Source organism: Pipistrellus kuhlii, unplaced genomic scaffold, assembly GCF_014108245.1.
Source record: "Pipistrellus kuhlii isolate mPipKuh1 unplaced genomic scaffold, mPipKuh1.p scaffold_m20_p_13, whole genome shotgun sequence".
Lineage (NCBI taxonomy): Eukaryota > Metazoa > Chordata > Mammalia > Chiroptera > Vespertilionidae > Pipistrellus > Pipistrellus kuhlii.
Genome location: NW_023425438.1, coordinates 45,855,007 through 45,868,922, shown reverse-complemented (window position 1 = coordinate 45,868,922; position 13,916 = coordinate 45,855,007). Strand labels below are relative to the sequence as shown.

The 13,916-nt window shown below is 41.5% G+C and overlaps 1 protein-coding gene across 1 annotated transcript in view; it reads left to right on the top strand.

Moving 5' to 3' along the window:
- Window positions 1–280: 280 nt before the first annotated feature.
- The window catches only part of SUCLG1 (succinate-CoA ligase GDP/ADP-forming subunit alpha), a gene marked incomplete at its 5' end in the record, with an annotated part of 37,538 nt that continues 23,902 nt past the window's right edge, over window positions 281–13,916 (top strand). Inside the window, 2 exons of the mRNA XM_036436133.2 lie at window positions 281–458; window positions 10,991–11,094. Coding sequence (XP_036292026.1) covers window positions 281–458; window positions 10,991–11,094 — 282 coding nt within the window. The remainder of the gene's footprint in view (window positions 459–10,990; window positions 11,095–13,916) is intronic.

The following is a 13,916-nucleotide window of genomic DNA, read 5'->3' as shown; positions in this document are numbered from 1 at the left end:
ACCTCATCTCCCAAGAGTGACTTCCTTCCCACCTGTCCCGCTTAAACTACAAACGAGTCGCCGCCCTCAAAAGACTACATTCCCCACAATGCCACGCGCCGACCAGCCTCGCGTAGGGTATTCCCTAAGCTGCCGTAGTAGTTAACATCGAATCAAACCCAGTTTTCCGGCAGCGAGCCAAGTTATTGTTCCCTGTTCTGTTAAGGCACCTATTTTTTCTCTTCTCCGCCTGCGACTCCCCCCCCCAGTGTTAGATGAAGAGATCTTACTGAGGTAATCCATTCAGGCACCCGCTCTGGCCACCCCTCCTGCCCCGGCCGCGGCTTCTGACAGGTCCCGGGGGCCTGCAATTGTCATTGGTGGTGACCGCAGCCGGGCCGCCGCCGCTGCCGCCGCGACCATGGCCTCCGGTAGCAGTGGGCTCGCCGCCGCCCGCCTCCTGTCGCGTTCCTTCCTCTGTGAGTCCGGCCGGGACTTTCTCCTCCAGCCCCGCGAGCTCCTGGCCCGGCGGCCCGTGTCGTCCTGCAGACCGCACCGGGCCCTCCGGGGCCGGAGTCGGCCAGGGCCCAGGAGCCGCGAGAGACGGGCCGCGTGTCGGGGACCCTCTGGGGTGCAGGGGACCTTGCTGTATATATGGGCGGAGGCAGGGATCCTCTGGGGTGCAGGGAACCTTGCTGGGTGTGTGGGGTGGAGGCAGGGACCCTTTGGGGTGCAGGGAACCTTGCTGGGTGTGTGGGGCGGAGGCAGGGACCCTCTGGGGTGCAGGGAACCTTGCTGGATGTGTGGGGTGGAGGCAGGGACCCTTTGGGGTGCAGGGAACCTTGCTGGATGTGTGGGGCGGAGGCAGGAACCTTTCTGGGTGTGTGGGGCGGAGGCATGACTTAGGCTGCTGGTGGGGGAGCACGTAGGGTGGCTGAGCCAGGATTCGGGCCTGGGAGCCTGGCAGACCTGGGGCCTTGCTCCTGCCCCGCCCGCGGTGATGAGTGGCAGGATGGGGTGGGCGTCCAGGTTGGCCTGTTTAGGTCCAGAATGAGGAGGTGGGAGGGTTAGAGGTAGGGGCAGTATGTCTCAGGGAATTGGGGGCCAAGGCTGCCCCTTGTACAGAAGGGCCCTACATTTCTAATTGTCCTCAATGTAGATTGCAGGCACAGCCAAGAAGTGGGTTCTGCACCCACAGGCAGCACAGCCCAGAAGACATCTAGATTAAGCGTAGGGTTGGCTGGGACCTTAACCAACCTATTTGCACTGTCCGTGCCAGGCGGGGTGAACCCTCCGCTTCTGAAAACTTAGTACCCAGGGTTCCTAGCCTGTGAGTAGCGCTGACTGTTGGGAATTCTTCCCGTGTTCAAAGTCTCTGTGTTTTTAGGGAGGTTGTGTAGGAAGAGACTTTGGAATCAGCCACATCAAGGTTTGAAGTCTGGCTGGTCCTTACAGTCTGTGTAATAACTCCTGGCACTTCTATTAGTAAAACTGTTTTGCAATTTCTGTTTCAAATCCCATGAAAAGAACGTATTTTAGCAAATCGGAGACACCATCATTTGTAAGATGCACCGTTGTTTTGTCTACCGTTAACAGTGGAAAAATGATCAGTAATTAAAATTGTGACCCACCATCAGCTGTCATATGCATCCCGATTTAAGACACGTTAAAAAGGTGCATCCTAAAAATGGTGACATACAGGATGATCTGGGGTCATTGTGCGGAATAAATGAAGCAGTTTATATAAAGCACGTAGGCTGAAATACACATTAAGTAAGGTACTTTCCTCTTCTTCCTGTGCTTTGCTTCTAATTCTGTTTGAACTGAATATTGGATGAGGCGATTCATTTTTATTATTTTTTTGAGAAGATTACGTTTTAAAAGTGCATAGGGGTGGGTGTGTGGGCAATAGCCACACTTAGTTACCAGATCACTTGAGGACAAAGGTCTGGCATAACATTGGCAGGTAGGAAAAGATTGGGTTTCTTTGGGAAAGTTTTCTGGAGATTCTCATGGTATAATTTAAAGGACAGTTGAAGGTGTTGTAGGCAGAAGGAAAAAAGGAATTAATTATGCTTATATCTTTATCTCCTGGGGTCTTTGCTCCTCTGAATTTCTAAAAAAAACCTGGCCTGCTGTCTTAGTTGGAGGGAGTCTAGAGAAGAAAGGAAGAGTGTCTAAAAAAGATTAGGATCCTTAATCCACCCTTAGCAGTCCTTCTCTCACAGAACTGAAAGTTCTTTTTTCCTAGACTTGAAGGACCATGAGGTCTTAAGAGATCATCTATTTCTGTTGCTGGAGTGGTCTTCAGTTAACACTAGTCATGTGATTAACCTGTTAATTACTAAGGATTTGAGAGGTCTGAGATCTAAACCAAATGATCTCTGCCTGTGCGGTGTGGCTCAGTGTTGAGCGTTGACCCATGCACCGAAAGGTCACCAGTTTGATTCCCTGACAGGGCACATGTCTGGGTTGAAGGCTCCATCCATAGTAGGGGGCGTGCAGGAGGCAGCTGACCGGTGCTTCTTTCTCATCAATGTTTCTGTTTCTCCCTTGCTCTCTGAAATTAATAAAATGAAAATAAAAACAACAACAAAATATACGTAAACCAAATTATCTCCTATACTAGGGGGATTGCAGACTACAGTTTTTAATGCATGAAAGTCTCTAAATCCCTTAAATCTTCTCTTTCTCATGCCACATTTCTAAACCCACTTTTGCTCCCACTAGAAAAACAGCACCCACAACAATACGGTGCAAACTTTGTTTTTAAAAGGTAGTCACAAGCTAGGCTCTGAGGTTAGTAATAAAACTGGGAATGCTAGGGAATTTCATTCCCTCTCGACACTGAGCTACACCGGACAGGCAGAGATAATTTGTTTTAATTGATGGTACATTTTGTGCGGAAGGTCATAAGTGTTGCAGTTTTGGTTTGAGTTAGGGAAAAAACCTCAAACACTAGTAGATGTCTTCCAGAGTTCTGTTGGGGGCAGCTTGGAATGTTCAGAAATTCCTGAGTGGAAAACCCAGTTCTACAGCTTTTGAAAGAAGAGTATTTAGTTGAAGTGGGAGAGAAAATAAGGAAGGCTTTTCCAGAAGAAAGTTTAAGGGTTTTATAAGCACCTTTAAAGTTGAGTAAAGTTTTTCAAGAAGTATAAAGCCATCAGCATCATTTTAAACCTAAGCACAGGAGTTTCTGTAAGTTGGGTCTTGTATAAGAAATAGGGAAGATGAGCTAGTATTTTTGATCCTGAGAATTATGGTATTTTAATGTGAGAAAGTGAACATTACATTCCATACCTTTGTTTTGCAAATGAGGAAATAAACTCAGTATGTTTCCTAGCCAATATCAGAAAGGTACTAGAATGCCAGTCGGTCTTTTGACTCTGCAGTGTCCTTTCCACTAATACATGCTTTGCTGTGTGATATTGTAAGAGAGAGAGGGGGAAAGAGAGAGTGAGAAAACACCAATCAGTTGCTTCCTGCAAACAACCTGACCAGGTATGGAACCTGTAATCTGAGTATGTGCCCTGACTAGAAATCAATGGAAACTGTGACCTTTCTGTGCACTGGATGACACACCAACCAATTGAGCCACACCAGCCAGGCTGAGCCTCCTTATATGGAGTATGTGTGTATGTATGTATGTATTTATTTTTGCAGTCTCTGATTTGTTGAGAAGATGATTGACTCCTGTTCAGAGGTGCCACCTGCCTTTCCCATGTGTTTACCAAGTTGTATGGACCTGGTTTTGGAATCAGGAAAACATTTAGAGGTGTAGTTGGGAAAAGGAGACGCACATCACTATGTTTCAGATACTAGTATCTGTTGCCATTGCATCTAAAAACCAACTCTTTATTTCAAAACATGATGGACCTGATGTAAATGCACTGATGTAGCCATGAAAAACTGATTTTTCTCACATCAAGCTTGTTCTTCCAAAAACCATAATTGGGGATGAGCAAAGTAATTTCTGTAAGTATAGGGGAACACTTTCATGTCGCCAAAAGACAGGCATTTCATTGTGGTAGACCCACATTTTTAATTTTTTTTAAGATTATAACATTTCTAAAATTGGAATGTATCTTATCAATGATGGATTCTTGTAATAAATTGGCAGCATTTCTCTTTCTAGTATTAATAGTCCTTCTTAAAATGCAGTGGTGTTTTAGATTTGATGAGATAAGGTACTTATAGCTAAGCTTGATTTGTAAGTAACTATTAAATGAATATGTAATTTCGAATTTGAATAGTGAATTGTTTGGGGTTTGGAAGTGGCTGCTGAGCTACTCTGCTATGTTTTAAGGTTCTATGGTGGGGGTGGGGAACCTTTTTCTGTCAGAGGCCATTTGGATATTTATAACGTCATTTGCAGGCTATACAAAATAAACACCTTAAAAATTAGTCTGCTGTATTTGGTCAAACATTTAGTTAATTCACCCCTAATGCCTTGGCAGGGCCAGACCAAATGATTCTGTGGACCTTATATGGTCCACAGGTTGGACATTCTCCACCCTTGTTGTATGAGTAGGGAGCATGTTAGCTGTATTATAATGTATATCATGCATATGTAATACATATGCAATAAATAAGCATAATATTATCTAATAAAAGAGTAATATGCAAATTAACCATCACTCCTCTCAAGTCATACCCACCAGCAATCAGAGCAAGTATGCAAATTAACCCCAACCAAGATGGCTGCAGCCACAGAGAGCAGTTGAGAGGCTTGGGTTTCCCTGGCAACAGAAGCCAAGCTTTCCGCCTGCCCTAGCTGGCCTAGTTTCAATTGTAGAAGATAAATCCTAAGAAAAATGGTGGCAGCCATGGATCTATTAAGAGCAGGCTAGGGTTGCCCCCACAATGAAGAAAGCAAAGCTTTCCAACTGCCCTGGCTGGCCTAGGCCTCCACTCCGGGCTACAAAGTTTTAATTGTAGAAGGTAAATAAATTCCAGATACCAAGGCCTCCTCTTGGGTCACTGGGGGGCGTGGCTGGCCTGCAAACCAACACAGGCCCCTCGCCCAGGCCACCCACACCCCAAGGGAACCCCCACCCTGATCCAGGACACCCTTCAGGGCAAACCAGCTGGCCTCCACCCATGCAACAAGCCTCTATCCTATATAATAAAAGAGTAATATGCAGATTGACCATCACTCCAACACACAAGATGGCTGCCTCCATGTGGTCAAAGATCCTGCCCCCATGTAGACACAAGATGGTCAGCAGTGGAGGACAGTTGGGAGACACCAGGCCTGCAAGGGGAGGCCAGTAAGGGGTGGCCAGACTAGCAGAGGAGGGAAGTTGGGGGCAAACAGGCTGGCAGGGGAGCAGTTAGACATCAATCAGGCTGGCAGGCAGAAGTGGTTAGGGGGTGATCAGGATGGCAGGCAGAAGTGGTTAGGGGCAATCAGGAAGCAGGCAGGTGAGCAGTTGGGAGCCAGCTGTCCTGAATTGTGAGAGGGATGTCCAATTGCCTGTTTAGACCTGATCCAGATTGGGTCTAAATAGTCAGTTTAACATCCCTCGAGGCGTCCCAGATTGGAGAGGGTGCAGGCTGGGCTGAGGGACATCCTCCCACCCCGTGCACGAATTTCGTGCATTGGGCCTCTAGTATTCCTAAGAAGTGTTACATCTGTTAAATTGATGAGTATGTGCATGAATAAATGAGTAACAAGGACACAGTTTGAGAGGTGAGTTGAAGAAGGAGTATTTTGATGAACAGGGTCTCAGATGATGGTTAGGAACATGGTACTGTGATCTGAGTCAGATCTGGGCAGGTGCTCTTTGGCCATAGCTTCATTAATCCTGCAGCCATCTTGTAAAGGATGTGGTTGCTCTGTGTGGAAGAGGACTCAGCCTGTTGCAAGCACATCTCTCTCCCATTTCTCAGTTCCTTTCCTTCATCGCCTTTGTTATGTTTTGCATTTTTGTAATTTTGTGTTTCTTAATGTTTAGCTTTTGTACAGACTTCCTGTGGGTAGGGCCTGAGCCCTTAGTGCCCGGCAGATAACTTGGCACAATGAACAAACACCTCAGAGCAGTTTGGTCTTCTCATTCTGCATTAGTAATAAAAATGACAATAAATAGCTAATAGTGAAATAGCATGCACTTTTCCTTAGGCATTATGTTACATGCTCTACATGTTGTGAATTCATTTAATTTCCAAATTGCACATGAGGCACATCATATTATTATTGTTACAGTGCAGCTGCACCTTCAAAATCTTTCATATATTAGTTTACACATGTGTGCACCTACACATTATAGACATGGATTAGTATATTTGCATACAAACATTTATAGGATATGCATGACATATATAAAACATTCTGGTTGGACTTATTTTAAAATGTGATTTATTCAGTATATGCTCTATTTAGAAGATGGTTTCCATCTGTGCTCACATCAGATGTGAACCCAATTTTGGGAGTATACCACTCATTTTGCTCCCCAGTCATAGTCATTATCTCATATAAGCATCACAGCATCCTTGTGGGCAGCTGTTATTCCATTTACAGATGGGAAGACTGAGGCTAAGGGAAGTTGGGGCAAACAGGCTGACTTCCCCCCCAGGTCACGTGGCTGGTGAGCAGCTGAGCACACACTCGGTCGGTCTGATTCCTGAAGCTGTGTTCTCAGCTGCTCCTGGGCCTCAGTCCCAAGGTTAGGCTGGCCAGTTTGTAAGAGCCCGAAGAGAAGGCGACTCCAACACTTTCCCTGGAGGGGCCCCGCGGGGCAGCGGCTACAGCCTTCGCCATTGGGAAATTCCTCCTGGCGGCCAGCCCGGGCCGCCCTGCCGCCCTGGTGTTCAGTTAAAAATGCTCATTTTCTTAATGTTAGTGAAGTCAGGTGTCTCCTCATATTTGATTTAACGTTTTTCTGCCTTCAGTTGTCTTTCTTGTTTGTGGCCTTGATTCATTGTTCTGTCAGGCTTTTGGTCTCTTCTTATTGGTGTTTCATGTTGCTGAGGTTAATCTCTTGTCAACATGTTATGAAAACATTCGTTTGGTCTGTCACTGCCTTCACTCTGCCTGTGATATGTTTTGCTCTAAGCTCTCTCTTCAGTATTACAAGACAGCTCCTGGAATTCATTTGTTAAAGAAAAAGGTTAGCATGGAATTTGTACTGTATTGATACAGTGTTGAGGACAGCTAGTAGTACTTAGGGCTGGATTTCTGTGTAGTCTCTACAGATTTTAGGGAAACCTCCGATCTTTATATTTTCAAATCACACAAAAAGAGGTGGAACTTAGGACATTTTGCTTGATATTGTGTTTCTTTTGCAGACCCTGCGTCTTGTCCTAAAATTCAAACATTTTCTGTGCACCTGCACTTACTATGGTGTCTAAGACATGGTTCTTATACCCAGGGATTTACGGTGAGAAGTGCTAAAAATATTTAGATGGCACTTGAAATAATCTAAATATAAATTTAACCAGAAAATAATTCTACTTAGATATAATGTAGTAAAGAAAGTAACAAAATTCACACACCCATCCTCATACAGGGTGTGCATTAGTATTACATGTTACCTAGTACCCTAAGAATTTCATTAGGGTAGAACACCCTAAGGGTGATTGTAGAATCACCATTGTGGCTTGCTGGGGCATCTCAAGGTTTTTTTCTGGGGTTCAGAGGCCACTTTGATTGCCATCATTTCTCATTCAGTTGATTGACATGCCATCATTTCTCATTCAGTTGATTGACATATTCTAGAGCAGTGATTCCTTACCTGGGACCTTCTGTGACTAGTTTATCCCTACGGTGCAGGTGCAGGTATGGATGGCATGGGACCTAAATCCCTAGTACCTGGCAGGTAACATAGGGTACTAATATTTGCATACAGAATATAGAACATAGGGCATACATGGGCCAGCACTAGGGCAGAGGTGAGCAGAGTTTTTAGTTCCTGAGGGATTATAGCCATGGCCAGGAACACAAACCACTTTTTTTTTTTTTTTTTTTTTTTTTTTAGAAGGTGGGAGGTCAAGTGACAGATTTTAGGAATGAATTACTGGCAGCCCAGGGCTGAATTTGGAGGTAGCCCCAATGCAGATTCCATTCCTTAACTCTCTTATCATGGTGTATAAAAAGACATGGTTCTTACACTAAGGGATTTATGGTGAGAAGTTCTAAAAATATTTAGATGGTACTTGAAATAATCTATATGTAAATTTAACCAGAAAATAATTCTACTTAGATATAATGTAGTAAAGAAAGTAACAAAAGTCACACCCATCCTCTCTCTATCCCTGGGTCTCCCCACTTCTCCTCTCCCCCCACAGATTTACTTGTTATAGGAGCGTTTACCCCACATGCCCAGGGCCTACCACAGTGCTTTTCACAGTGTGCACTTGGGGCCCATTTTATGTCAGTTCAGATGGATTGTGGGTTGTTTTGAGGGCCAAGATTCTCTTACTCGGCTCTTAATTCTTAATACTCAGCATTGTGGCTTGGCATAGGTACTCCTCAAATATTGATTGAATAAATGAGTAATCATAATAATCCCAGGGACTGGGCATTCCTTGATATTTCAGCATCCTCTCATTTCAGTACCAACATTATCTTGTCTGGCATCATCTAGGTTTCTTGTCAGAACAAAATATGGTCAGGAATTTCCTTTCCTTACCTTTGAACATATATTTTTGGGTTGGCTCACAGTGACAGTCTGCTAGTTTTAGCTTACCTGAAACTAGGTCTGAGGAGCCTGGGCTGATATAATAGATGGGGGCTCACATGCATACGTACACACATACCCACATGTATGCAAGGTAGCTCTCCCAAGATCCCCTTCACTAGATGCTAAAGAATAGCAGAGTCATTGCACAGGCTGAGCAATAACAAAGGGTTAGGAGACTGGAAGGGGAGCTGCTATTCATCACACTTTCAAAGCAGTTTTTACGAGCACCAGCCATGTGGCGTTATGAAGCCTGAGCTTCATAGAGAATATCTAGAAGGTCCGGAGTAGGAGATGGAGTAAGAGAAGGTAGTAGTCTTAGTTGTTCTGGTATTGAGGTCATGTTTATGTACGTAGGCAGACCTGTCTTTTCTCAGGATGAGAGGGGGAAACATTATCCTCCTCGGGAGAAGAAGACATTAGCTGTCTGATGTCTCCTTTCCTAAGTGAGTGGGTATAAGAGAACATGTAGAGCACAAGACTTTACTTTCAAAAACCAATATTTCCTTTTAGCAAGTATGGGCTCCAGGTATTCTGATTTTATTATTTGATCATTAATCAAATCTACTTTCCTGCCTGAAAATTCCAGATAGATGGACTATTTATTGGAGATTCTAGGATGGGGAGCTGAGGGCTGCTGGAGCAGATTCTGCCAGGAAAGGGTGCAGCTCTTCCATAAGGATTGTGGTATCCAGCTAGGAGAATTGGCAGCCAAGGACAAGAATGAGTCTTGAGTGACAGCACTGGCTAGGGTGGGTTCTTAGGCACAGATTCCTGTTGTAGTGTCTATTGGCCCTGGTTCAGCTGCTTGGCTGTGCCCAGTATGCCAGGACTTGACCCTCAGTGTTCCCTCATGGCCCTTTGCTCAGCATAATCTACTTCAAGAATGCAGCTGTTTGTTATCCAGCTCTGTGTGCACACAGAAGACTCCTTTCCCGGCTGGTAGGGAGACATGGGCCTGTCTCTCATCTGAAGGTTGATGGGACTCCAGAATTTAGTGTTAGAAGTTGTGCTCAGCATAGAAGTTGAGATGACCCGGAAGTGCTCAGGGGGCCAGAAGCAGATAAGTTATGGAACCTAAGGTCTGAGGATTTAGGAGAGGTATGAGACAGTGATTCAAGACAAAAGCATGGCGTGGAACCTGGTGTGATAAGATGTTCTTTCTGGGGCTAGCTCTTCTCGAGTACCTCAGTTGTAGGTGGACACCCAAGCACTTTGAAAGGACCAAGGGCCACAGAGACAGTAGTTTGGGGCTCGAATGGGGGTTTAACCCTTTGCACTCCGCTGTCCCCTCTCAGGGGACATCGGAATTCTAGCATATCACTTGGATGTCCCCTCTCAGGGGGGACATTGCAGTTTATTAGTGATTACGGGGAATTGAGTTAATTCAACGCACGTGTCCGCCGCAAAGTAGCGTCGAGTAGCTGGTAGCCAATGTCCAGAATGGTTCGGAGTGCAAGGGTTAAAGGATGTCAGAAGTAGCCCACAATTTTAATTCATCTGATCTCTACTTTCTGTTGGTTTCTGAAATATGGGGAGTTGGCTTTAGTAACTACATCAGTTTCTCAGTTTGTGTTGAGATACATAGGTTGCCGAAAATAACTTTTTAAAAAATGTTTCTCCCACATTAACTTTTTCTATTTTATTTTCTCTATTTTTTTTTTTTTTAAATGTAAGGTCTTGAGTGTTATATACGAAGAGTTTAAATGAAGTAACTTTGGATTATTTTAGATGTTTAATTCTATGACTTGACATTGTATTCTATTTTAGATAAGTTTTATTCTAAGACTTAACATTTGATGTTAATATTTAATGTTAACATTTCATGTTAGTATTATTATTGGGGAATGAGATATAGAGTTCTGACAAAGTTTTACTCTTATCTCACCTGATGTTTATAGATTTTGGGTTTAACAAAGTTGGGTCCCATGGGGAAACATGGCTGTCTATTGTAGTAAACATTATTAGTGGGAGAGATACCTGAATTTCAGTCCCTGGATTTAGTTTGATCCATTTATCTTTCTGCTTGTTTTCTTTTGAGGACTGAAAATTATAAACCTGAGCTTTTCTTTGTCAGCTCAGAAAAAGCTATAAGATAGGTTCTCAGTAAAGGGGAATTCTGGAAAACAGAACAGTTACTTTTTCTTTTTTTTGGATTGTTTATCAGATCTAAAATGTGACATTTATAATTACTGTGATCACAAGGTAACTCCTGCATTAGGGGATTTTATTTATTTATTTATTTATTTATTTATTTATTTTGTCTCAAAGTTCAATTGTCGGTCCAGAAGTTTGGAAAAATTATAATGTGTCATATTTGCTTTATTTTTCAGTGCAACAGAATGGAATTCGGCATTGTGCCTATCTAGCTTCCCGGAAACATCTCTACGTTGATAAAAATACAAAGGTTATTTGTCAGGGTTTCACTGGTAAGCAGGTAGGTTTCAAGATTTTTTAAAAAAAGATGTATACTATAGATGCAAAACATTTTTCATAATTTTCTGTGTTTTTAATACAACAAAAGTTATAATACATGATTGTTGCAGAAAAGAAATACAGTACAACAATAAAGTTGTATCTTAGGAGGAAGTTAAAGATGAAAATTATATTTAATCTTTCCTTGAAAATTCCTCCTAGGATTATATTATGTTGGAAACCCACCTGTTCTCCTTCAGCAAGTGTAACACTACTGGTTTTTCTCCAGCACTGGGACAGATCACAATTTCCTTAATTAAGCAGTAGGTAAAGTAGGTGGCTTGTGTTTAAGTCTTGTACAAAAGTAATACCCAGTTAAACATGGCTCTGTAGTCAGTGTGGGGAAGTGTGCCAACCCAGAGAGGCTCCTGGGTCTAAGGCAGGCTGAGTTAGCAGCACATTGACTTCTCCCATCTTATGTTCTCTCTGTGCAATGGTCTTGGAGGAGACTAACAGGAAGAATTGCTGGAAACATTTGAATTTGTTCTCATTCATTTATATTTATTCTCTCTCCCTATCCCCTGCCTACATTATAGAATTTGCATACATTTAAATATATCTGCAATGTGACTCCACAATAAAATACAACGTTAGAATCTCCTTTTTCTCTTTCCATCATTCTTCTCTCCTGGAATTCCTTCTGTTAATAAGTTGAATGTGTCCTTCCAGATATTTTTCTTGCTCATATGTATACTTATATAATGTGCATTCTACAGAGTTTATTTTACAATATGTACAGTATTGTATACTATATAATACATACATATCTTAAAACACATTATACAGTGTATAATTTAGATCTTACAAATATCTATATATATAAAAAGCTAAGTGACCTACCGTTCATCTGACCAGTTCAACTGACTGACTGACAGGCTGGTACATATGACAAGCACTGGCAATTTAAAAATAAATGTTGAGCCAAAACCGATTTGGCTTAGTGGATAGAGCATCGGCCTGCAGACTGAAAGGTCCCAGGTTTGATTTCGGTCAAGGGCATATATCTTGGTTGCGGGCACATCCCCATTGGGAGTTATGCAAGAGGCAGCTGATCAATGTTTCTCTCTCATCGATGTTTCTAACTCTATCCCTCTCTCTTCCTCTCTGTAAAAAATCAATAAAATATATTAAAAAAATAAATAAAAATAAATGTTGACTTGTGCATGCATGATACTTTATATGTATATAAAGCTCTCCCTGGCACCAATCGCACACAATGCCATAATGTATCTAAAGACCAACTATTGGCACAGTGTACCAGGGTTTTTAATATTAAGCTGAATGCTCTCTTAAATGATATATATAAATTCGATTTATTTGACAAAGTAATGGCTAAAATTCATACCATTGAATTTCAGAAACGCAGACTGCCTCACGCACATATATTATTGTTATTAAACAGTGAATCCAAATTATGAATGGAAGATGACATTGACTGTATAGTTAAGGCAGAATTCTGGATAAAGACCAGCGTTCTCGACTTTTTCTGTGAAATCAAATTGGTACACGGACCATGTGGAATACAAAATCCAAATAGTCCATTGTATGGAAAATGGAAAATGTTCAAAGGGATTTTCATACTTATTTGAGTGATGATTCCATTGATTCAACAGATGATGCCAAAAAGGAAAATTTTCCCATCAAATTTCTTAATAATATTACTCCTTCAGGAATGCTGTGTCATAAATTAAAATTGAAAGTAGGTGCAATCATCATGCTACTGAAAAATCTTAATAGTAAATGGGGTCTTTGTAATGGTACTAGAGTTATTATCAAAAGATTGTGACCTAGCATAATCAAAGCTAATGTATTAAAAGGATCTGCAGAAGAGGTGGTTCTGATTACAAGAATTGATTTGTCTCCGTCTGACACAGGCCTCCCATTTAAATTAATTCGAAGGCAGTTTACCGTGATGACAGCATTTGTGATGACTATTAATAAATCACAAGGACAAACTCTAGACATACCTGAACCCATTTTCGCACATGGTCAGTTATATGTTGCTTTCTCTCGAGTTCGAAGAGCATGTGACATTAAAGTTAAAGTTGTAAATACTTTATCACAAGGGAAATTAGTCAAGCACTCTGACAGTGTTTTTAGTCTTAAAGTGGTGTACAGGGAGATATTGGAATAAGTTTAATCAATTTATCAGTCATTGTTTTTATCAATGTTGTTTTCTATATCATGTTTTTGTTGTTTTTATATCATGTCTTTGTTGTTATATCATGTTGTTGTTTATTTATTAATCAATTTACCAATCTTTTTATCAATGTTGTTTTTATATCATATTTTTATTTTTATATCATGTTTTTGTTTTTATATCATGTTATTGTTAGTCAGTTTATATATTTTCATATACATTATACTAATTTTCTTTCATCTCTGATACTTTTATAATAGAGAGCAAATAGTGATATTAAAATATTTTGTATTTTAATTTTATAATACTATATTATATATCCTATTTTGACATGTAATTTTTTTTGCAGTAATGTAATTACCGCATGAATCTTTCTCCTAATTAGTTTTCTTTCGATGCACGAGTCCGTGCACCACGCCACTAGTATGTCAATAAAATATATTCTCAAAAGTAATTTTGGGTGTCAAAGTTTCTATGTATTAAAAATTTCAACAGCTACTGTTAAATTGCCCTTTAAAACATTTGTACAAATTTGTAGTTGCACCATGGTAGATGCACAGATTTTTTTTAATGAGGGCATAGTACCAAATCAATTAGATGATTGTGTCTTAACTCAAAGTAAATGACAAGATAAAAGCAGATAA